Raw genomic sequence first — 26,207 nt, 5'->3', positions numbered from 1 at the left:
ATTAATCATAAATAAAATAATTTGACTTTTTTAATACTAAAATAAAGTTTTAAATGTACTTCTCAAGATTTATTATAAAAACTCCTTAAAAATATAAGCAAGAGGAAAATTAAATAAGAGAACACGTGGCCCATACACCTAAACTTATTTTAAATGTTTTTTATACACTTAATATTATTAATGCATTGATATTTTATCTTCATATCTCGTGTTCCCTCAAATTCCAAATTTTAAATTTAAAAACTAATATTTCCATAAAAATTACAATATATATAAATAAATAATAATATCCTTTCAAATCTTTTTTTGTATAACACATTAATTTCATTTCAAAATTCACATATAAAATTCAATTACTTGTTGTTTTATATTCACTCATAAAAATGAAAAAAATATATATATTACAAAAATTTGAATGGTTATTAAATAGTAAACACTAATAAACCTGCCTAAAATTTATGTTAAATTAAAAGCAGAGAGATCAGGCTTGATTTCAGTAACATAAGTCTGTGGGCAAAGATTTGAAGGCCTGTGTTGTCAAGGGAGGCATTGACGAGCTCTAGATTGCCCAAGTGGCGCCAAAACATGTATGTCAACATTAACATGCAGAAGTTTATCGTGTACACGAACACTGTCGGAGCTGCAAGCCAAAGAGAAGCCTCAATTTGATCCAAATCGTCGATTGAAGGCCTTTCAAGAACGGCTCCCCAGCATCTTTTAAGAAGATGGCGACGAGTTTAGGGAAGATTGGTTTCAGTAACATAAGTCTGTGGGCGAAGATTGGTGATGCGTTAAAGAGGGCGACGAGTTTTGTTGATAAGAGACTGGCGATGGATATTATTATCTTGTGAAGTGCTCATCTTTTAAGAAGATGGCTGTGTCGGCCACTGACAGTGGTGGTGGAGATCGAGGATGGAGGCAGGGGTGAAATCAGAATTTTAATTTGGGGGCGAATTTAAATACAAAAAAATATAATTTCTAAGATAAAACAATAATGATAACATTAAAATGTAAAAAAAAAAATTACAATTGTTGTTTGCGGCTTTTTATACTTTAATAACGTCGCATAATAATCTTATTATCAATTTTGTTAAATACATCATTTTCAACATACACAACTAAGTTATTATTCATCCATTGGTCTCCAATCCTACTACGTAATCGATTCTTCATGATATTCATTGCAGAAAATACCCTTTCAACTGTAACAGTAGCAACCAGAAGAGTTAATGCCAAAGTCACAAACTTCTAAACGCATGGGTACACTATATTTTTTTTCATCACAATTAACTTTAATCCAAGTTCACCAAGTCCTCATAATTCTTCAAACTCTTTGTTGGAGTGCATATAAAAAATATAAGTTTGAAGCTAATCATCAAGTGTCATGAGTTCTACTCTTAAAAAATCTTCATGATAATACTCAGCAAGACAAATTAATTTTTCTTTGTCAAAAGCAGAAAATGAATCATTTGGGCATAAGCATGCTATACAAAGAAGTAACTCAGTACTAATCTCAGAAAAACGGCCATTCAATTCTTGAAGTTGCATATCAATGATAGCATAAAACAAGTCCACATGAAAGTGATGCAAATTTGTCATTTCTTCAGTGTTATGTCGTGAATGACCTCAGCATATAAAAACATCATCTATGTTGGGAACATCAATATTTTGCTTTTCACAAAAAGAAACCACTGCTTTCAAAAACAAATCCCACTCATTGTCCCTCATCACTTGGAGTCTTTGTTTGCATATTTTCACTAAAAGTAATAGCATTTACAATATCTTGATCTTTTCTTTGTAATGCCTTGGACAATTCATTTGAAATCGCTAAGATGGTTCTCATGAGATGTAGATTAAAAGCAAATTCAAATGACTGTATTGAGTCCAATAAATCATCTGCCTCACATTTTTATTCAGTAAATCCATCATCAACAATCATTTCAAGAATATCAACTATAGGTGAGAACATGGAAATCAAACTAATCAAAGGACCATAATGCGATCCCCAACGAGTATCACCAAAACGAGTAATAGTACTTTGTTGATTAAGACCCCGGACACTTGAAATCTCACCATTATTGAGTGCTTCAAAAATTATGGCTTCTTGTTTCTCTCGCAAAAGATCACAACGCTTCGATGATGCTCCAACAATATTCACCACTCTAGAAACCAAATTAAAGAGCGAAGTAACTTGCACATGTTTCTTTGCTACAACTACAAGTGCCAATTGAAGTTGGTGAGCAAAACAATGAACATAGAAAGCACGTGGGTTCTCTTTCAAAATAAGTGTTTTAAGACCATTAAACTAACCTTGCATGTTGCTAGCCCCATCATAACCTTGCCCTCACAATCTAGATATACTTAACCCATATTTAGAAAATAATTTATCTATAGCAGCTTTAAGTGATAGGGCGGTAGTACTGGAAATATGTTCAATCCCAATAAACCATTCAACTACATGTCTCGTTGTATTCACATAACACAAAACAATAGACATTTGTTCCTTTATTGAGATATCCCGAGATTCATCAATTAGAATTGAAAAGAATGCATCACCAACATCTTTTATGATAAGATCAATTGTTTCAATAACAGTAGCTTGTACAATATCTTTCTGAACATCAGGTGATGTTAACTTGAGATTTTCAGGAGCATTTTTCAAAGTAACAACCTTAATCTCCTTATTATGATTGGCTAGAAATTGTAATAGTTCAAGAAAATTACCTTGATTATTTGAATCTTCAGACTCGTCATGACCACGAAAGGCTAGTCCTTGTTGTAGAAGAAGTTGAATACAATTAATTGATGCATTCAAATGAATTCGATAATCACACCGTATTTGTTCTGACTGCCTAAAGAAAACTGACTCAATATTTTTCTCTTGATTTATTAAGGCTTCACAGTTACTTCGAGCTTGATTGTGTGCACTATTGACATCTCCAACATGAACTTGAAGTCTATCTTTCTTTTTAAAATTACTGAACCCTTCTTTCACAAAAGAATCACCATTTCCTTGTTCCCCATTATTTGCTTTAAAAAGATAACAATATAAGCAAAATGTAGCATCTTTGCTTATATTATATTCCAACCAATCACTAAATTCATTGAACCAAGCTGTAATGAATCATCTTAATTTTTTTCGTGGAAATGCATGATTTTGAGCTTGACACGGACCTCTTTGTAAGTAGACTCTTCTAATTTGATCTCTAAGATTAACATTGTAATCCATTATTGGAGTTCTTAGCCCAGGATATGTAGAAAGTTGTGCAATATCAATTTGCTCAATACTTCCTTTGTTAACTTGTTCATTTTCTTCAATATGATTTTCCTCCTCCACACTTGCTTTCTTTGCTTCAGAATTTTCTTCAATACTTGCTTTATGTGTATAATCATTCTCTTGAATATCATGATTATCATCTACCTTAACACTTATTTTCTTTACCCCACTATTTTCTTCAATTGAAAAGAGAGACTTTCTTTTAAAATATCTGTCCATATCTTCCTAAAAAAAAAACAATAATTTCATAAATAACCAATGATTAATAATATGTCCACAGAACCTACGTCAAGCCTTTCTAAATGGTCCAAATTATCATTATTTTTTCATCTTATAAAAATAATATAGAAACAACAATGTATAAGAATAGGAGATAATGGATTATGTGAACAACATTTTATTCTTGTAAAGAAATGTGTAAAATGCATATACCTTAGAGTAGAAGACTAGAAGTGAGGTTGTTATCAACTAGAATGCATCCTATTCATAGCTTTCATTCTCACATTTTTTATAATCAAGCTCCAGCCCCCACCGGTGGTTCTTCCTCAACCCAAAATTGTCACTGTTAGCACATTTCATAAGTAATATGATAATATGATCTCTTTTTGTTTAAGCTCCAAAGAGTAAAAAAATAACAATTAATGAAAAGAACGTAAAATTAAAAGAAAATGAAATTATAGGATTATTGAAAGATTAGTTATTCATCTATCATCACTGATGTTTCTAGTAGTGGAAGTCTATTATTTATATATCTAATACCAGCCACATCCGCCGCCATTGGCAGCAACCGACGACCGTCATCGGCCGATGATTTCCACGATCAAATGCTACCGTTTGAAACACCAAGCCAAGGGGGTTAATATATTAAAAAATGGGTTAGATCTAACTGTTGGATTGTCGTAGATCTGGTTTTTAATTTTTGATCAAAATAAAAAAATAGTCCAAATTTTCACGAATTTATACTAAAAATAGAACTAATGAAACTAAAAATCTTACCTTCTTGTAGATCGGGGTTACTTTCATAGTGAAAATGCAATCGAATCTAAGATCGAATGACTAGATTTCAACAAATCTGTGTTTTACGCACTTGGAAAAGAGAGAGAGAAAGACACACACACTGTAATGAGAAGAAGAACAAAAATGAAGCTGGGAGAGTGGAAGTGGCGGGATTGTGGGAGGCTGGAGTGGAGCCCTAATAGGGTCACTAGTGGGCTTGGGCTACTTGGCTCTCTTGGGCCTTTATTAAAAAATATATATATATATATATATATTTTATCTGGCCTCACTTGGCTCCGCCCTTGGATGGAGGGGCAGAGCTTAGGGAAGGGTTTGGACAGAGTTTAAAAAGATAAAGATTTTAGTGCACAAGCGATGACACAAGATTGAAGAGAACTTATAATACATGGTCATGTCAGAAATGATAGGCTTTTAAATTACTATTTTTTGAATTAAAGTTTGGCGAGTGATATAATAATAGATTTTTTTATAACTTACGTGAATTACGAACATATCTTTTTTAATTATAAACTAAATTTTTAACTTTTTAAATTTTGACACTAAGCCTTTTTTTTATTTTCTATTATCGTTACATTCCATATTTGAAAATTTTATTAAAATTTGTTGGCTTGCACATAAAACTCTCTTAATTAGTGTTGAATCCAACAATCTCATCTTTAATATTAAATATCTCACATAGTTATTCTTTGTTATTAAGAGAGACCAATCATCATTGAGTACATTGTTAAGAGAGACCAACCATCACTATTGAGTATGTGGAATGTCAGCTAGTCTTTCTATAGTTAAAATCATCTGATTACAAGTTCTTCATTCCTCTTTTTGAGCTTCATTACTGATTTAAGCATTGAAGGCCATACAAGAAGACTTAGACCCACCCCACTCCTTTGCAAGTAAAGTCCCCAAGGAATCAAACCTGAGATATAGATCTTAAGGTAGCAAATGCTAATCGGTCTTATCTTTAAGCATCATTTGGCACCCACTGTGGGGTTGATCTATTCTTGCATTTGCTTGTCTCAACTTATCTAACCTTTCCAACCTTTCAATCCCATGGCTCCTAAACATGATGCATAAATACATGAACAGATTATTGAGCACGATGAATCAAATCAAGTAGATCATCCACAGGTTTTCTGTAGGTCTAGTAGAGTATCCCATCCTCCGGATTGATAGTATGGTTTATTGATGGAGGAAATACAGGAGTTATTCTTGTATGGGGACAGTGACAAGTTAGTTGACCCTACCACCTATGAAGAGGCGATATGTGACATCGATGTCTCAAAGTGGTAGATAGTTATGGAATTGAATATGGAGTTTATGTACTCCAACCAGGTCTAGGTCTTAGTAGATCCGCCTAAAGGAATTGTTCCCGTTAGGTGTAAATGAATCTTCAAGAAAAAGATTGGTCTTGATGAGCAGGTTTCTACCTATAAGTTCGATTGATGGCAAAAGGTCATCGTTAGCATTAAGGGATTGACTATGACGAGACTTTCTCACCTGTCGCGATACTTAAGTCCATCAAGATAATGTTGGCTATCGCCTCTTACTATGACTACGAGATCTGAATTTTTCTAACTGGATTTTTTAAAGAAGAGATCTATATGGAACAACCGCGTGGATTTGAGTCCGTTGATCCATGTCAGGTGTGTTTGCTGAAGAGATCAATATATGGTTTGAAGCAAGCATCGAGGTGTTGGAACATCTATTCTGATCATGAGATCAAACAGTTTGATTATGTGAGAAATCTAAATGAGCCATGTGTATATAAAAAGGCTAGTGGGGACGATATTGTCTTCCTAGTCTTGTATATGGATGGTATTTTAATTATAGGTAACAACGTGGACATGATGGTGTTTACTAAAGCATGGTTGTCTAAAGTATTTTTCATGAAAGATCTGCGATATGCTACTTATATTTTGGAGATTAGACTTTATAGAGATGGAGTAAAGAAGTTGATAGTTAGGTCTCTCCTAGAGCTTATACATAGAGAATATGCTAAAGAGATTTAGCATGCTAAATTCCAAGAAGGGGTATGTGTCTGTTCAAGTTGGAGTTTGTCTCTCTAAAGGGGTGTCCCCAAATACTCTTGAAGAGAGAGATCGTGTAACGACCGTAAATCGTAATTTAATTTAATTATTAGTTAGTGTGTTAATTTACTTTAAATGAGATATTAATATATTTTGTTGAAATTAATAATAATAATAAGTAGAAGGATAATAAGATTTAACTATAATTAATATATATGAGTTTAGGAGCGTATAAGGATTAAGAGGTTAAATATATATATATATATATATATAGGTTATAGGAATGAATTGTTGGCAGCGTGAGGTGCTAGCGGGGGGGTTGTTTGGCTGGTTGTTGTTACTGGAAAATTAATTTCCAATATGATTAAAGCACCAGAATGGCGCCGTATGGAAGAAATTGGGGCAATAACGTGGCTGCCTCTCCTCTAAGCATTTCTCCTTTAAGTTAAGCCTCTAATCAACCAATTAAATAGGCTATTGATGCAATTAGTCGGTAACCTAGCAAAAGAAATTGGGCAGAAGCAGCGACGCGTGCGAGCAGCAGGAATTCTGGAAAATTGGGATTTTTTTTTAAAAAAAATATCACTTCTAACCGCAATCCAAGGGTACCAGGTAATTCAGGGACCCGAGTACTACATTCTGTACGGTCGAAATTTCATTTAGAGTTCAATTTTGTTAATTTTGGCAAATTATTGGGATATTGCAGTTTGTATAATTTTTACCACTTTGGGTCAAAACAAGCCTAAGGATACCTTCGTAAAGGCAAGTTCTTTATACCCACCTCGTCGATTCTTTCGTTGTCAATTTATGTGACCTCCCTTTATTTGTTTTGGCTGTTAATAAATTATGGAATTTTAAACGGTTTGTTTTAAAATTTAATTTATTAAACTAGTCTCAAGGATTTTATTCGTTGATTGCCTATGGGGGTTCGTGCCACCCCCAAGCCTATGGGAATGATGTCGTACTCACCCGGGGCTAGGTTCTTAGCTGTTCGGGTATTATTATGGATTTTCGTTGTTTATAGGCTAGAGCGGTTGTGCAGTGGGGGCAAGGATCGGCTGTTCGGTGACGGAGTGACTGTCGTACGATCTATCTTAGGCCGTTGGCTGGTCTCTCCTATCCATTGACCATTGACCGGTGCCAAGCACTGTTGACTGGCTTTACCGTTACGTGATTATAGCATGACTGGTATCATTTATTTCTTGTTGCATGTTTTGGTGTGCACATGGGTACGGGCTGCATGTTGGGGTTTTCATGATCTGGTTTTGCTTAGTCACGGACATCCTAGCTTGGTTATGATGCATCTAGCAAGGGCATATGCATCGCATGTGATTTACTATGTGGGCGGAGCATGGCCTGATGCCTGGATGTATGGGCCCCAGTGTATCACGTTGATGCTCACTACGCCATTGCATTTTTATGTGCATTACATGATTACTGGTAGTTATTAGTTTTCGGATGGGAGTACCGTTCCGAGGGAGCCTATGGCTCGGGTGTCGAGAGTAACGACATGGATACGGGTGACGGGAGTACCGATCCGGGACAGTGCTCACAGGTTTGTTGGATATCTATGGTGCCTTTCAGGGCAGCGGCAGGTTGGTATGGGACTTGGGTGCCAGGTGTCTTATGTGAGTCCCAAGGACCGATATGTGCTTTTATTATGCTGCACTATTGTATTGTTGCGTCTCATGGCTTGTGTAACGCCCGTAAATATAAATTAATTTGATTTTTGGGATAATTTAAATTAAAAGAAATAGTAAAATAATTGGTTGTGGTTAAATAAAATTAAATTATGTGATTTTTATGGAAATAAGAAATTAGGATAATTAATTTTGTTATTTAGGGATTTCTGGAAAAAAAAAATAAAATAAATTAATTTGTGTGATTTTCAGAAAGTTCGGGCATTTCTGTAATTATTATAGGGGGTGAAAGTGCGATTAAATGAAAGATAGGGGTGGCTGGTGTGATTCTCGGAAAGGGGCAAAAATCATAATAAATATAACATAAGTTGTATATATGTTAAAAGTAGCGTGTGGCGCAGTGGTCGCGCGCGAGGATTGCCAACAGGGAGACGCGGGTTCGAGCCCCGCGGGTGCGCGCGCGCTGTAAAGGAATTTTGGCTGATTTTCAGCCAAAATTCCTTGCCCAAAACGGCATCGTTTTGGGCAAGGCGGTGGCAGCCATGCGTAGCTGCTGGGCGCGCCACGTGGCGCGCTGTGGGCCGCCCCTTTTGCCTTTTTTTAAAGCCCGATTTCGGGCACTTCTTTTGCTCAAACAGTGAGCAAATTTTCACAGAAAATTCAGCAGCGTGCGCGACGTAAATTTGAGATTTTGGGGCTTCAAAAATTGGATTAAACTCCGTTTAATCCCTGATTTAATTATCTAGGTATGTAATTAATTTAGTAATTAATAATTTCTGCAGTTGAAATTTCATTTGGGGCCCAATTTTATTAATTTTGTCAATAATTGGAATATTGCAGTTTGTATAACTTTGACCGCGTTTGGTCAAATTGAACTTAAGGCTATCTCCAGAAAGGCAAGTTCTTTATACCCTCATTGTCGATTCTTTCGATGTCAATTTATTTGACCTCCCTTCACTGAATTTGGCTGTTAATTAATTATGGAATTTAAACGGTGTATTTAATAATTTAATTTATTAACCTGGTTTTGAGGGTATTAATCGTTGGTTGCCTACGGGGGTTTGTATCACCCCCAAGCCTATGGGAATGATGTCGTACTCACCCGGGGCTAGGTTCTTAACTGTCGGGTATTATTATTTGACTTTCGGTTATTTATTGGCTAGAGTGGTTGGGCAGTGGGGGCAAGGGTTAGTTGTATGGTGACGGTGTGACTGTTGTACGGTCTATTTTAGGCCGTTAGATGATCTCTCCTGGTCACCGACCACTGACCGGTGTCAGACATTGCCGACTAGCTCTACCGTTATGTGATTATAGCATACCTGATTATTTTATTTTTGTTGCATGGTTTGATATGCACATGGGTACGGGCTGCATGATGGGATCATCATGATTTGGTTATGCTTGATCACGGACATTTTAGATTGGTTAGATTGCATCCAGCACGGGCATATGCATCGCGTGTGATTTACTACGTGGGCGGAGCATGGACTGATGCCTGGATGTATGGGCGCCTAGTATCACGTTGATGCTCATTACGCCTTGCATTTTATATGCATTGCATGGTTACTGGTAGTTATTAGTTCTCGGACGGGAGTACCATTCTAAGGGAGCTTATGGCTCGGCCGTCGGGATTACCGGCAGGGATACGGGTGACGGGAGTACCGCCTCGGGACAGTGCCCACAGGTTTGCTAGAGGTAGTTGTTATCGTCCAGGGCAGCGGCAGGTTGGTATGGGACTCGGGTGCCAAGTGTTTTATGTGGACCCCGAGGACCGGTATGTGTTTTATTATTGTGCACTGTTGTGTTGTTGCGTCACATGGCTTGTGTGTACATGTGGGTTTATATTTGGGGTGATATTCTCTTCTGTTTCGTTTACAGCCTTCCTTATTATATAAACTTGCTGAGTCTTGCTACTCACCTTGCTTTCCATCATTCCAGGTAAGGGTAAGGCTAAAGTCGAGGGCGAGGACAGTGCCACCTAGCAGCCAGCCGTGTCGGTACGGTGTACAGTTAGCTGCCCCCGCTTTCTCTGAAGTTTTGTTAGAAGTCTTTGACTCTCATTTTTGACTGTGCCCGGTTGTTCCTTGTATCTTTTATTGTCGGCACAGGTGTCAGTATATGTTTATATACTCTTTGACTGCTGTCCCAGTAGGGTACTTGAAAGCGTGCATGTATATTGTTTTGCTTCCGCTGTTGTATTTTTCGTATGTATGTATGCATGCCAGGGTATTTTTGTCATGTGTTTGTTTCTCTTCTCTTATGTAGGCGCTCTCGTTCGGATTGACCGGGCGATTGGGATATTCGAGCGAGGGTGCTTACAACTTGTGTGTATGTGTGGGACGGTTTGGGGTGACCTTCTCCTCTCTTTTTTGTACAGCCTTCATTTTCTTATAACTTGCTGAGTCTTGCAACTCACCTTGCTTTCCATCATTCCAGGTAAGGGTAAAGCGAAGGCCGAGGGCGAGGATCGTTCCACCTAACAGCCAGCCGTGTCAGTATGGTGTACATTTAGCTTGCCCCCGTTGTCTTTGATGTTTTGTTAGGAGTTCTGTCTCTCATTTTTTACTGTGCCGGGTTATTCCTTGTATCTCTTATTTATTGGCACAGGTGTCTGTATATTTTTATATACTCATTGACCGCTGTTTCAGCGGGGTACTTGTGGGCGTGCATGTATATTATTTTGGTTCCCCTGTTGTATTTTTGTTTATGTATGCATGCCAGGGCATTTTTGTCTTGTGTTTATTTCTCTTCCCTTATGTAAGCGCTTTCGTTCGGATAGACCGGATAGTTGGGATATCCAGACGGGGGTGCTTACAGATCGTATAAGGTACCTTATGTTTCAACGATTGAGAGCCTTATGTATACGATGATATGTAGGAGGTCAGATATTGCATACACTATGAGTGTTGTAAGTTGATATCAGTTTAATTCCGATGAGAGTCACTGGATTGTAGTGAAGTATATTTTGAATTGCTTGAGAAAGACTAAAGATATACTCCTGATTTATGGAGGGGGTGATATCCATGTAGATGTGTAAGCACCCCTGCCTAGATATCCCAACCACCCGGACTACTCGAACGAGAGCACTTACGGAAGGGAAAATAAATGAAACACACAAGACAAAAGCTACCCTAGCATGCATACACAAAATAAGAACAGCGAAAGCGAAATTAAACACGCGTATGCTCTACGGGTGCCCCGCTAACACAGCGGTTACATGATAAATAAATAAATACAGACTCTTGTGTCGACATACACGAGACCCGAGGAAAGACCTGGCACAGTACAAAATAATAGAGTAAATCCTACTCAAACATCATAGTTATCAGAGGATGACGGAACTGCCTGTACACCATACCGACTCTGCTGCTAAAAGATGACTCCCTTGTCGTGGCTCACGCTGGCACTACCTGGAATGATGGAAAGCAAAGTGAGTTGAGAGACTCAGCAAGCATAAGGAAAGGAAAGGCTGAAGGTTGAACATAACCAGAAAACTCTCCCCAAAATAAACCCCCAGGTACACACAAGCCATGAGACGCTACAACACAATAGAATAGCATAATAAAAGCACATACCGGTCCTTGGGGCCCACATAAGACACCTGGCACCCAAGTCCTACACCAACCTGTCACTGCCCTGGACGGTAACAAATACCTCCAGCATCCTGTGCACGTTGTCCCGGGTCGGTACTCCCTCCACCCGTATCCCTGTCGGTACTCCCGACAGCCGAGCCATAGGCTCCCTCGGAACGGTACTCCCGTCGGAGAACTATATACTACCAGTAGCCATGCAATGCACATACAAATGCAATGGGGTAGTGAGCATCAACGTGATACAAGACGCCCATACATCCAGGCATCAAGCCATGCTCCGCCCACATAGTAAACCACACACAATACATATGCTCGTGCTGGATGCAACCTAACCAGGCTAGCATGTCCGTGTCCAAGTATACTCAATAAATGAATATCCCAATATGCAACCCGTGCCCATGTGCATATCAAATCATGAACAGTAATATAATAAATCTAAACGTGTAGTAAATCACATACTGGCAGAGCTAGTCAGCAGTGCCCGGCACCGGTCAACGGCCAGTGACAAGGAGTGTCCACCCGACGGGCCACTTCAGGGCCGTACAATAGTCTACCCCAACGTCATCAATAACTGACCCCTGCCCTACTGCTCGATAGCTCTATCTGAACCATAAATAAATCCGAGAATAACTGTAAATAAACCCGATAAAATCATAAATAAACCCGCACGTCTAGGAACCTAATTCCCAGACTGGTTTAGCATCATTCCCAAAAGAAGTGGGGGTGGTACAAACCCCCATAGGCACACAACAAAATAAAACTCTAGAAGTTTCGGATTTAATTTAAATTAAAACAAATGAACAATAATTCAACAAATAGGGTTAGGTGCTGAATTAGAGTAAGGGAGGGGATAAAATACGGGAAATCACGAGGTTTCTCACGGGAATTAAAAAATACGAGGAGAGGGTTAGGAGTTTGCCTTTTGCTAGTAGATTCCCACCTCCTGTCTCAACCGCTGCACAAATTAATAAATTTTACTAATGAAACTAAGCTTCGATATAAAACCCATACGCGTATCACCGATAACCTAATTAAATCGGTATAAAATCAAATCTATTACGAGTATATGAGGACACTAAAATTTAGAAGTTAAAGAGAGCTTGCCTTATTTTGCAAATTTTTGGCCTTAAATACTCGCACACTGCAAAATAATATTAATACTAAAATAAATCAAAATACAACCTAAAAATACGATTTAATCCGTAGAAAATATTTAGTACACGCTAACTAACTTACCTCGCTCTTCGGATCTTCAATAATATGGAGAAAATTTAATATTTTGAATTTTTTCTTCTAATTTTCCTCTTCTTCGCCGCTGCCTTGCGCCATTTCTCCTCTCCCGAGCTCTCTGTTTCACTCTCTACTTCCTCTAGTTTAGCTTCAATTTGAAGCATAAATAACAGCCAACACACAAGAGAAAATCGGCTAAAACACATGGCCAGATTGACCTAAAATTTCGTGTAGAATTAAAGAGGGAGGGGAACAACTGCGTGACAGTCATCAGCACCACCTTCACCTTCCAAAACGACACCGTTTTGGTGCCTCATTTGCTGGAAAATTCCAGTGCTGAAAGCAGCCACGTGCCCCTACCAATTCCCTTTCAATTGACCTTCATCTCCTTCTTCTCAGCATAACACTTGGCCTTCACAAGGTAGGGACACACGCGCACACACATAATATCTTTTAAATTAATATAATGCAACCTTAACATACCTCCAGTAAATTTAAGTTAATATTTATTGTCAACATACTATACCATTACATATAAACATATCACTATCCACGGCAACTTCTCTAATTTTATTAATATTATTTTTCTTTATTAATTATAAATACTTAATAGTGATTTAATTCCTATTCAAAAATATGATAGATTTAATATTCTCCCAAACTACTTTATTTTAATCTTTTCCTAAATACTTCCCAATTAAATAGTTATTTTTTAAAAATAACATAAATAAACTTTTCCTGAAATCTCCAAATACTCAAATAAATTAATATTTCTTTTTAACCCAAAAAATATAATAATCACCATAATTACAATAATTAATAGTGATTAACCACTACCGAATAATTTAATTAGCTACCCTTAATTCTCCAAATATTTCGTAATGACTTCAAACACCAAATTAATAATCATTATTTATTTCTCAATTTTTAGGATATTACAAGATGGACACACATATTCAGATTTTCAATCAGATCTTGATGATCACAAATCGACGTTTGGTTTTATATATCTCTTGAATGGTGGTGCTGTGAACTAAAAAAGTTCTAAACAGGAAATCATAATGGATTCAACCACATAAGCCGAGTATGTAGCGGTATGTGATGCTGCTAAGGAAGTTATTTGGATCTGAAAGTTTCCTTTCAAGATTAGTGTGGTTTCATTTGTTGAGTTGGTAGTTCCATTGTATTGTGATAATACTAAGGCTATTGTTCAGACTAAGGAACCCCGGCCTCATCAAAAGTCTAAACACATTGAACGATGGTTTCATCTGATTGGAAAGATTATAGCGCATGAGGACATGCAGTTATAGAAAATAGACTTAGTGGATAATGTGGCTGACCCACTCACTAAGGTTATGAGTCAGTCACAGCTGGATCGACATCTTCAGAAGATGGGAATTCGATACCTATCGATGGTGGAGCATTAGTTGCAGATTTATTGTAAATTAGCATTAGTGCAAGTAAAAGATTGTTAGTGTTGTGTGTCTGAATGCTAGATTTGGACGACGTCTAGTGGGCTTATAATTATACAAATATTGTATCTTTGTATATATAAGGCACGTTTTCGTCATTCACGAGCTCTCCAATTTATCACATGAATGAGTTCCTAGATCTTCTGTTTGAGAATCTTATTCTCAATGTGTTGAGAATGTGTGACAGGATTCTTTGATAACAAAACTTCTTAAACTATTCATAGTCCATAGATTTTTTGGATAGGGACTTCGATTAGTCGAGTATGGACTAGCACAGAGGTTACTACCTCGTTCAGTATGGAGATACTAACGAGAGGGTGGTGTGTTACACGTCATATGATATGGGGATGTCGCTAGTAGACCTGTGGGTGGTTGTTAGGGAACAACCAACCGAATGTGAAGTCGACAACTGACCACATGGCATAGTGGATAATAGTTGTGTCGTTAGGTTGTGATGGTGTGTTGATCCTCAGACTTGAACTAGTACGATTATTTTATACATTAATGGGCAGTATTTGCTAATAAGTCGAACCATTCAATTGGGAGGTGGGAATATTCATCTATGTGGTTCCATTTCGTTGGTTTATGGAAACAGGTGTTGGGGATGGGATCCGTCACCTTTGTTGGTAATTGATGGGGTGAATATCTTATGTGATCTACAGTTAATGTGATAGGTGTAACACCCTAAATTTCTTGAGCGTGTTATAACTTAGGATTTCGGGAATATAAAAACTTTTCATATCACAATAGCTGTCATACATCACACAATATCCCAAAAACACTAATTTACACCTTGTCAGCTTAACAAACCCAATAATCGAATAGCTAAGACAGGCATTAAAATCTCGAATGCGGAAGCTAGATCGAATCTGATATGGTTCACAACCATAATACTTTATTTATCATAAAATTATTCAAGATGTTTACAAAATATATTACATGGACATCATCAAGTGATAATTGAATATGTTAAACATATCCAAAATTATATAGGTTCACATATAAACAAAAATATGCGAATCATGCTACAGACAGTAATTTAAGCTAATTCTTCAGCTACCTCATTTCCCTTAGAACCGCTCGTCGAACCTGGAACGTTTGAATATTCCAGGAACATAGTCTAATTAGAAGATGAATCTTCTAGTGAGAAACTCCAAAAAAACAGTTTATATCGGTGCATGATTAGGTATAAAATGTATGAGAAGACAAGGAGAACTATTCCGAAATGCCTCGTGAACAGGTTAGCATCATCTAACGAGAGCTTTCTCAACGGCGCACGCATAGCGCCTCTCAGGAGGTCCCTAATCATGTCACTTCGACCTGACCTCATAGCACTCATGCAAGCACCACATCCGTTGTCCCTTAGGCTCATGGTCTTCCCCACGAGAGTTTTCTCGATGGCGCACGCATAGTGCCTCTCGGGGGATATCCGACTTTTTCCCTCGGCCAACAACAAATAGGTACAACAGTATGGCCACTTGAATTTTATAAATGCAACAATTAAAAATCCAATAGCATATATTTTCCAGAAGATACATTTCATATATGCGACATGATTTCACGTAAGAGAATAACAAGAGTTTATGTATAAGAACTTCACAAAACACGTCTCATACAATAGAAATCTCTCATAAGAGAATGAAAAATAAGATTTGGAGTATAGGAGTCTTACCTTGTTGGTTTATCTCTTTGACGGTATAATTTCACAGCAAACGGCCTAGGTTTCTGCAGAAAACACATGTTTTGGTAAACCTAACTTCAAATATTTTTTACATAGGGTTGAAGGGTATTAAATTAGGGGTATAACTGAAAAATTTGGAGAAAAATAGGCCCCTCACGTGCCTTGGAAAGGCTGGCCACGGGCCCTCACACGCAGCTATTTTTCGACGCATGTAACTCACGCGCTGCCTAGCAGAATTCGGACAACCTCGTCCCGTTTTCGTATTTCAGCCATAACTTCCTCATTTTAACTCCGATTCAACCCCCGTTTGAATTTACGCGACCCTCTCTTCCCTCTCTACAAGATTATAAAAAAAAAGAACTTACCTTGCTTTTTTTTGACTGATTTTGGTGAATTTCGACAAAGGCTTGTAACTTCGACGAGACTCGTTCTCTCCGACTTCTCCTTCGATTCCTTCCTGCCTTCTTGCCGAACTTTCTACTCTCTCTCTAGAGTAAGATCCTTCTCTTAGAGTGCCTCAACTCTCAAAGTTGTTTGGAATGATTTGAGAACAACCCATGGTGCCTTTTTATAGATTTCTCCAACCAATCACATTATGCCACTTGTTACAATCTAAGCCATGTACTCCAAAAACTCAAAGATATATTTGAATGGCTTTTGAAATCCAAAACTAGAATGAATTAAACTTTTGAAATCCAAGCTAATTCCCCAACTTCTTCCGAATAACATTTTGGCCCTTATTTCAAGTCTTCAACTTTAATGTTTTACCACATAAGCTCTAAATTTTATCCTTATTTCGTTTGGATAATTCCATAATTACAATTACACCCTCAAACATTAAATTTATCGAGATACTTAAAATCTCAAAAGTAATAACTCAAAATTACTCAATATATACGATTTTTCGGAAGCCTCTTACCATCATTCGGTCTTTTTAGGCTACAACTTAGCTCAACCGAAAACCATTTCTGATTTGATTTCTTTCAGCGTCATAAATCTCGCCTCGAGATGCTCGTAAAAAATATACCTTTGTTCTCAGGTATCTAAGCTCTAGGGCACTCCCTACGACTGATTTAGTCACTTGTTTCCATTTCAAATATATTTTCCGGTATTTTAAACTCACTTAAAATACGTGGCAATTTCACGAAAATATGGGGTGTTATAACAGGCTAGTCCCTGACCAAGGTAATTTGATTGTCAGGAAATGAGTTTCCTAATGTGTCATCTAGTCACATTAACGAGGTCAGACACATAGTTACTGAATTTGTGAGTTTATCACTCCATGACTCTCGCTCAATCGGGACATTATGTGATTAAATGATTATAACACATGGTAATTGTCAATTGTAATAAGTTCATTTGAAGTGACACTTCATTTTCACCTATATTGTCCTGAACTATTGCTAGGCACTATTCAAGAACTCTCAAAATCATTATTAGGGATATGGAGAGATATCACTGACGAGTCAAAAGGTTGACCGATACCAAAAGAGGTTTCGGTTCTATTTGATTGGTAACGAGTAGTGAACCTAGGAAGTCACAAACCATATAGTATTGTATCTGGTATTGACATCGTGTGCCTGGTGTGTCTTAGGAGTTTGCTGATCAAAAGTTAACCACGTTGCCTGAAAAGTCAACTCTTGCCTTTAAAGAATCGACTCTTGAGGGCTCTAAGATTTAACTCTTGCTGCTACCCAGCTACCCAAATTGTCTACCATGTGGCACAAAACTAAGAGCGGCTAGTGGTGGTGTGGGCGGCGGATTTTGGCAGAGATTGAATTGGATTTGAAAGGCAGATGTATTTAAGGAGAAACATAAGCCATTTATTACTTGGTGCTTCTAGTTTTCTATCGTCTTCTTTCTCTTCTTCATCTACTTTCTCTGTAAATTCTACTGCTACCCAAAAAACTAAATACCCATAATAGTTATGTGGAGAGTGTGAGACGTGGGTACGAGTGATATGGGAAATCCTATTATCTAGCATAATTGAGGTGATCGGAAGAATGCTAGACCTCATACTAGGTGTGGACAGATTAGGACCACCACAACATGAGGTGGAAACGGTCTCAGCACAAAAACAGTTTTTGTATTCCAACCTCACATTGAACAGTAGGTATGGTTTATTTATATTTCTTGCTATGAAATATGGTTGCTTAAATATTGAAACTATGTATCATGTGTATGTTTAATTCCGTTACGTGTATTTGATGCATGAAATTTTTTTATTTTTATCCGTATTGCCATACATGTGATTTCCTTCATTCAGCCTCCTATTGCTGCATTGCTTTAATTTAATAAATTAAATCTCCAATTTTTCCTTATATAGCTTACCTGATTAATTTGATTTTTTTCTCTTAGTTTGTGGATTTTAACCCATCTAGACATACACTTGACCCAGATGCCAAGTCGTTGATTTTAATTTAGATTTGCCACTTAAATCCACTCCATATCTGACATTATATCTGAAAAAAGTTTTCAGACATTATATCATTAGTTTCTTTAACTCGCATAATTCTTCACAAACATTAGACTTCGATTTATTTCGTGATAGCTCTCCAATTATTTCTTCAACAAAACTCTATTGTGATTTAGACGCAAGATGAGTTGATGTTTATCTTACAACTTCACAGTTTTGCATTTAACGCATTTTTTAAAATAAATTGTCATCTTTATTTTTTTAAATTAACGCAAATTAAAACATAAAAAAATAAAAATTAACACATAAACCTAAAAATACAAAATTCGACACATACAATATCAGTACCGGTGTAATGTTATGTCATATTCACTTCGGCTAAGTGCCTAAAATGCCAAGTGCATAGATGCATACCATATTTGAACATCGTATATGATAATATTATTTTATATTCTTAGTATGGTATCAAACATAAGCGGTACAAGTGATATCATCTTATCACCAAATGTGTTATTGTGTCTCTTTATATTTTGGAAAAAAGGAAAATTTTAGACATTATATTATTAGTTTCTTTAACTTACATTCTTCACAAATCTTGATTTCAATTTATTTCGTGATAACCCTCTAATTATTTTTTCAACAAAACTCTGTTTTGATTTCAATGCAGGTTCAGTTGATATTCATCTAATTTATAGCTTCTCTTGATGACTCCACTCTTTGAGAATTCTGCATTTAATGCATTTTTTAAATATATTATTAGATTTTATTTTTTAAAATTAAAGTAATTAAATACATAAAAAATAAGAATTAAAATATAAACCTAAAAATACCGAGTCCGATATATATACCGTGACAACATTTATGCAATGTCGTGATGAAATTGATATAATGTGTAAAACTGCAGATTATGTAGATGCATGTCATGTTATACCCAAAAGCCCAATGTCAAGCTCAAAAAAGACTATAGAGAAACTATTATATATATCGAGAATAATAATAAAAGAAACAATATCAATTGGATATCACCTTTTGTATTGAATGTGAATAAATAATTCACGAGTTATGCGTGATTGAGTTAGAATAGTTTAAGGATGGGTGATTTCAAAAAAATTCGTGTAAGCCCATAAGATAAGTTGATCTAGTCTTTATTATCGCTCGATACGAAATGGAACATGCCAAGTTCAAACATTGTGCACCTTATTGTTGTTTGAACTATTATTATTCTAAAATATTACAATTATTCACAATTACAGATTACTATCTTCATCAAATAAGTTGGTCCACTAAGAGCATCCACCTAAATTTTAGAGGTCATTGGAACAGTTTGAACGGACGGCTCGCGTCGGTCCTAGAAGTCGTTGGAACTGTTTGAACGAACGGTTCACCGGTGCTAGAGGAAGTAAAGTGTGTCGTGATAATTTGTGAGTAGAGTCAACGGAGTTTCATAGAGTCAACGGAGTTTCATTGTCACTGTTGCTGCAACCGAACGCTCAATTCGGGTGTCTTTCATGCATTGTTTCTCAGTTCTCATGCAGTGGACTGAGACACCATCAGCACGGTGACATATTTATATTATACAAAAATTTTCTACTTAGGTTTGTTTAATATTTTCAATGTTTTTATGTTATGTATTTTTATTTTACTATAAAATGAACAAATAATAATTTTTATTAAAAACATTCGACCTAATGAAGTTTTAATTTTTGTTGACAATTTTATTTTAAATATTTTATATATTTATCTTTTTAGAGAATTTTATATGGAGTAATCTACCATAGAATATTGTTATATGAGTTGTGTGTCAATATAACACGTGACTTTTTCTTATTTTAAAAAAAAAAATAAAAGAATAAACTACATATTTAATTATACCAAAAAATTGACCCACTAGTGTGGTTGTCCTCTTCATTGTTCATCCAATAAAAATTAGGCACATCACTCAGATAACACATATTATCAAATAGTGATTATTTTAAAAATTATCAAATCGAACAAAAAAAATTATAAAATCAAAAAATAATATATGATCAATTTTATATTTTTTATTTAATTTTATAATTTTTTTAAAATAATTACTATTTGATGATATGCATTATCTAAGTGATATGATTGATTTTTATTGAATGGGAACAGCAGGCGAGACAACACATCTCGCCTCATTAGAGTTGCATTGATATGAATTTTGAGTTTAACTCGAGTATCTCAAGTGGTGTTAAAATAGTATAAAATTTAAGTTAATTTAACATTTAAATTACAGAAATACCCAGTGAATTTTATTTTATGGAATTAAAATTGTCACCCTTCAATGAAGTTTTTTCTGATTAATGTGTATAAGTCAATATATATAAATTTATAAAAAAAAAAAATTAATCGTGCGAAACCTGAAAATCTCATAATTACTGAAAAAGAAAATTTGTAATAAGTTGACCTCAATCTTGGGTGTGACAGCTCAACCTACGATTTTAAGGGAAATTCTATTAGCACCGAGCTTTTTACTCTTCACAACCATAATTAAAATAAATTTAATAATTACTCTTCACACCCATAATTATTATTTGTTGCAGCCACCTATATTCCAAAATTACCCTCATATATCCATACATTGCGCCGTCCCCTCCTCTATCGCAACTTGGCGCCGTCGCCTTTCCTACAGCTGCGTCTCTCTGTTGTGTGCTTGGTGAGGTAATTTTTACTTACATTTTTGGGTTAGAAGATTTTAACTTGGGAGAGATTGGATGGGCGAAGGTGATGGCCACCTGAGTTCGAATGTGGTGGCGGCGGCCTTCGAACCCTGGGTTCGGATCGGTCACCACCATCGAAGGGAGGCAATAGGAGGCAGCCTGCGTCTCCGAACTGGGTTCGGAGGCACCCAACGCCTCCGAAACCTAGGTTTCGGAGGCTTGGGCTACTTCCAAAACCTGGGTTTCGGAGGCGCCCAGCACTTCCGAACTCTAGATTTCGGAAGCGGCCCGTGCCTCCGAAACTTGGGTTTCAGAAGCACCCAGCACCTCCGAACTCTAGGTTTCGGAAACGGCCCGTGCCTCCGAAACCTGGGTTTCGGAGGCACCCAGCACCTCCGAACTCTAGAGTTCGGAGGGTTGGGCCACTGGATTATATAAATCCATCCAAACACAATATTAAAATAATTCAACCAGCAACTTTAACCTCAACTTCAAAACTTCAAGTGGCAACAACCAATACACAAGTCCAGTTTCCGTCACTCTCATGGCTACCACCACATTCATTAATTTTAGTTTCACTGCATACAATCAATTACATATAAATTTTAGATTTTTAATTATTTTTATTTATAATTTTGTTTTCTTTCGAAGATAATCATATCTCATGTTAAGTTTTCTGTGGTCTTTTTATTTTTAGTTTTTATAAATTTTCTCCATTTCATCCATTTGTTTAGTAAGTATATTAGTTTTTTTTTATACCTCACTCTCTTAAGTAATGAAAGAAAATTAATATATTTACAAAAAGCTTATTCATAAAAATGATGATTGAGTGATGTCACAGGCATGAATAGCAAGAGACATTAATCAGATAAAAACTATATATAAAGTTTTAAATTTATATGATTTTTTATCATACTTAAATTATAATAAATAAATGCTATCAAAAGAGTCTTTACTTAAAACAGATCTCGATCAATATTAATATATATGTAAATATATAAATATGTAGTTGAACTAATAAGATGGGTACACAAGATCAACTGCTTAATTGGGCTTACAATGTCCATACATTATTTGAATATTTGAGTCTAAGGTCAAGGAGTTTAGATTCATTCTTGACTAAGTAATTACTTGTGAAAGATTGTTCTTGACTAAGTAATTACTTGTGAAAGATTGTCAAGAATGGCATCACAGAAGATAATGGTGGAAAAGTATTTCTTTTCCTTGAAGGTTATCAGGAATTCTAGTGGGAGAGTGCAATAGAAGTGATGTGGCAGTAGGAATGGTGTGTAGGAGAACCACTTGTAGAAGTTGTAAGTGATGATGTCTGTGTGTGTATTTGTATAATACATAAAATTAAAAAAAAAGAAAAAGAATGATGTCTGTGTGTAGGGTTCGGAGGCGGCTGCCCCCCTCCGAAAGTTGGCTTTCAGAGGGGACCTCGCCCCTCTGAAAGCTGGCTTTCGGAGGCGAGGGCCGCCTCCGAAAGCTAGCTTTCGGGGGGGGCACGCCCCTCCGAAAGCTGGCTTTCGGAGAGGGGCAGCCGCCTCCGAACCCTAGCTTTCGGAGGCGGCTACCCGCCTCCGAAACCTAGGTTTCGGAGGGTTGGGCCGCTCCCGAAACCTAGGTTTCGGGAGCGGCCCAACTTTCATTTTTTTAATTTTTTTTATATATTATTTTTTATAAAAATATTTAAAAAAAACTTAATTTTTTAATTAAATTGTCCTAATTAATATTTTTTATACTTCATTTTTATTTTATTTTTTATACAAATATTTGAAAAAACTAAATTTTTTAATTAAATAGTGATAATTAAATAGCATTCGGAGAAGACTTGCCTTCCCGAATTCCAGCATTCGGGGAAGATCGGCCTCCCCGAAGGCTGGCCTTCGGGGAGGCCGATCTTCCCCGAAGGCTAGAATTTGGGAAAGCCGGCCTTCCCCGAATGCTGGCATTCGGGGAGGCCATAATTCCCCGAATGCCAGCATTCGGGGAAGGCTGCCTTCCCCGAAGGCTGAAATTCGGAGAAGGCCAGCCCTCCCGAATTTCAACTTTTGCAGAGGCAAGTAACCTTCCTTACAACCTTCCCCTAAAGGCATTCTTCCTTACATTATCTCTATATTTATTTATAAATACTCTTACATTTCAATACAACTCATATTACATTTTTATAAACACAAACACATATTTTAAAACAAATATTTACAGATTACTTACCCGTGTCTGTGCGTCATATTCTTTTTCTAAATAGCTATCCTGTTCTTCCTCAAACTCGTCCCAGTTCTCCGTCAATAGTTTAGTGTAGTAATCCATAATTGATCATAAAATGTATAAATCGCTGATGAGAGAAAATAGATTTGTATGAGTGTGAGCTGAAAGTGAGTCTCTAAGTCTCTAAGAGAAAGAGATACAGATAGGAGAAAATATTTGATTGGGATATGAGTCACTGTGAAGAAAGAAAATTTTTCCGGCGAAAAACATATGTCAGGTGGTGGTGGTTGAGTATTGAAGATAAGGGTAAAATTGAATTTTTATTTAAGGATATTTTAGGTATATTAAAAAATGGTTGCAATGAGTAAAACGTTGGCTGCAAATAGAATTTCCCCGATTTTAATTGTCCATATATGATTTAGACAACTTAATCAGCATATTTTTTATTATTAACGTTCCGATAGCAATATTAGAAAATAATACATGCCAGCGATTTGGAATAAAAAATGACCTAAGCCACACGCTCTTCGCTGGAATGATCAATAATGATCCATGCCAATGGTTGAATAGATGATTTTTAAATAAAATGTCGACACATGCTGACCATTGGCATGGATCTTCATTGTGATGATTAAAAATGACTTTGAATTAAAATAATACCTACGGTGATGGAGTGAACTTTGGATCGCCATTCAATTTAAAGAATTCAAGCGTGACAATAATAATATTATAAAAAAAAATGAGAAACAAATAAAATTACAGCGAGAAAATAGCAAAGAGGTGTGCATTACATGTTGAATGGCAATCCAGTGACAAATCGAAACTTCTATAAATATTAGTTTTAGTAACTAATATTATTTTTATAATTTTTAATAAAATATATATTTTAATTCCTATAATTGTACTTTTTCTTTCAATTACACATTCAAACTTTTTATTATTTCAAATATACTATTGAGCTTACAATTTCAAATCAATTGCATCTTTAAATTATTTGATTATTTTAATTATATCCATAAATTATACAATTTCATTCAATTGCACACATTGATAAATTTGACGAGAGCAATCAATTTAAAGATATAATTAAAACAATAAAAATCTCAAGATTATAATTGAGTCAAAATTACATAATTTAATGGTATATTTGAATTAATAAAAAAATTAAATATTTAAATTAAAAAAATAAAAGTATAAGGATTAAAATATGTATTTGGCCTAATTTTTTATTACATATAAAATTTTCATAACTATAATTAATTTGATCATCAAACTTTACAATTTTATAGCTATTTGACCTTTTTTCTTAGCTTTTAACTGTGACTGTTTTATTTATTTATTTATTTATTGAATGAACCTAAATAAGTTTATCCCTATTTCAAGTCCCTTAAAATAACACAACAAACAACTTGTTTTATTTATTTATAATTTTATTTATTTACATTATATTATATTATGATTATGTTATGGTATGAAGATCGGAGATTCTATGCAATCCTCTCTGTTACATCTTCAACGGAAAAGAACACAACAAACAACTTGTTTTCTGATTCCATCATGGGATCACGTGTGTGTGTGTGTGTGTATATATAAGAGCTTGCAGTGCCGGAAAGTCGGTAAACGTCCAAACTCAAATTCGCATACCGTTTTCTTCTTCTTTCCTTCTTTCTTTTTTCTTCACTTTGTTATCTTCCCCCCCTCCTCTATTTAGCTGGCTGACACTGGTTTCCCTGCTTTTCTGCGATTTCTTTTTCTTCATTTGGTTAATTAAAGGGAGATAGGGAGATAGAAGGGGAGAAAAGAACGACTAAAATGTCTATTGATTTGTCAAGACCCTTAAGGGAGTTGGCCAATTGTGTGATAGTTCCCCTGGCTAGGTTTGTGGGGTCCTGGGGTCATGATCTGTTCTGCTATGGTAAAGTTATCAATGAGCTTGAACGTGTAGCTAGGAAGCTGAAAAGGCTGCACGCCTTAATCCAAGGTATGGTCAACGATGGTCTAGTCGTCAATGAAGGCCATCTCCCCGTCTGGCTAGAGGAAGCGAAAACTCTCATCGACGAGCTCCAGGAAGTAAAACCGGACAACAAAGTTGAATCAGACGGCAAGTTGTTGCTGATGATGTGCCTGTGCACCCGCTGCTGTAATTGTGGAGAAGCTCAAAAGAAGATAGAGGAAGCCAATCGTCTGATAAAAGGTGTTAGAAATATTAATCTGAAGCTAGGAGGGCAAGCGCAATCAGGTGGTCATTCCAAGACCCACAAAAGATCTCGGGGTGAAGTTTTTGAGAGGAGCTCCTCCACACCAGACCTTCTGACGATCTCGGCTTCCCACAGCTTGGCGATCCAGCTGGGAATGGAGGATACCATTGCTCTGATAACAGGGACTAAAACATTTAATCTGACGCTAGGAGGGCAAGCGCAATCAGGTGGTCATTCTTGGGCTGAAGTTCTTGCGAGGACCTCCTCCACACCCGCCATTCCGACGATCATTGATGATCATCAGCTGGAACTGGAGGAAAATTCCCTTCCACCAATTTAATTTGGTGGCCTCCCATTTTGTGTTGCATTGACTTAAGTTTGAGATGATGATTTCATCCACCAATCGCCATAGCTAGCCTAAATTTGACTTCAAGTTTGCATGTAAATAAGCCTTCGTCTATTCATGCTATAGACGAGACATTGAATATCAATGTCTGGTGACCTTTATTCATTGTTACTCAATATATACTTGGACTTTATTTTATGAAATTTCATTTTAAATTACCTTAAATTGTTGCTACTTGGCTTAAATTGTTTCTACTTTCTTCACAAACCATGACATCCATTACTTTTTCATAACCCTCCAAAATGCTTGAAAATTCAAAATGGGTAAATGCTTATCAAGCTTGAATATTGTACATATTAATGTCATGTCATATTTTTTTTATGTAATATTAAACGTCAGGAAAATATATAAATAATAAAAA

At 36.2% G+C, this 26,207-nt stretch overlaps 2 protein-coding genes across 2 annotated transcripts in view; one reads left to right on the top strand and one right to left on the bottom strand.

Moving 5' to 3' along the window:
* LOC127791746 (probable disease resistance protein At4g27220) overlaps window positions 1-26,207 on the top strand; it is a 102,795-nt gene that overhangs the window by 50,407 nt on the left and 26,181 nt on the right. The gene's annotated exons all lie outside the window — the stretch shown is intronic.
* On the bottom strand, window positions 1,910-23,344 carry LOC127791699 (uncharacterized). The gene is made up of 4 exons (XM_052321677.1): window positions 23,249-23,344; window positions 3,175-3,502; window positions 2,422-3,030; window positions 1,910-2,214 (listed from the first exon to the last, which is right to left on the bottom strand). Exons 1-4 carry the CDS (start codon window positions 23,342-23,344, stop codon window positions 1,910-1,912), a joined length of 1,338 nt encoding a protein of 445 aa, XP_052177637.1.

Source organism: Diospyros lotus, chromosome 15 (genome assembly GCF_014633365.1).
Source record: "Diospyros lotus cultivar Yz01 chromosome 15, ASM1463336v1, whole genome shotgun sequence".
In the NCBI taxonomy this organism is placed as follows: Eukaryota; Viridiplantae; Streptophyta; class Magnoliopsida; order Ericales; family Ebenaceae; genus Diospyros; species Diospyros lotus.
The sequence above is the reverse complement of the archived record's forward strand: the minus strand, read 5'-3'. Positions and strand labels throughout refer to the sequence as shown.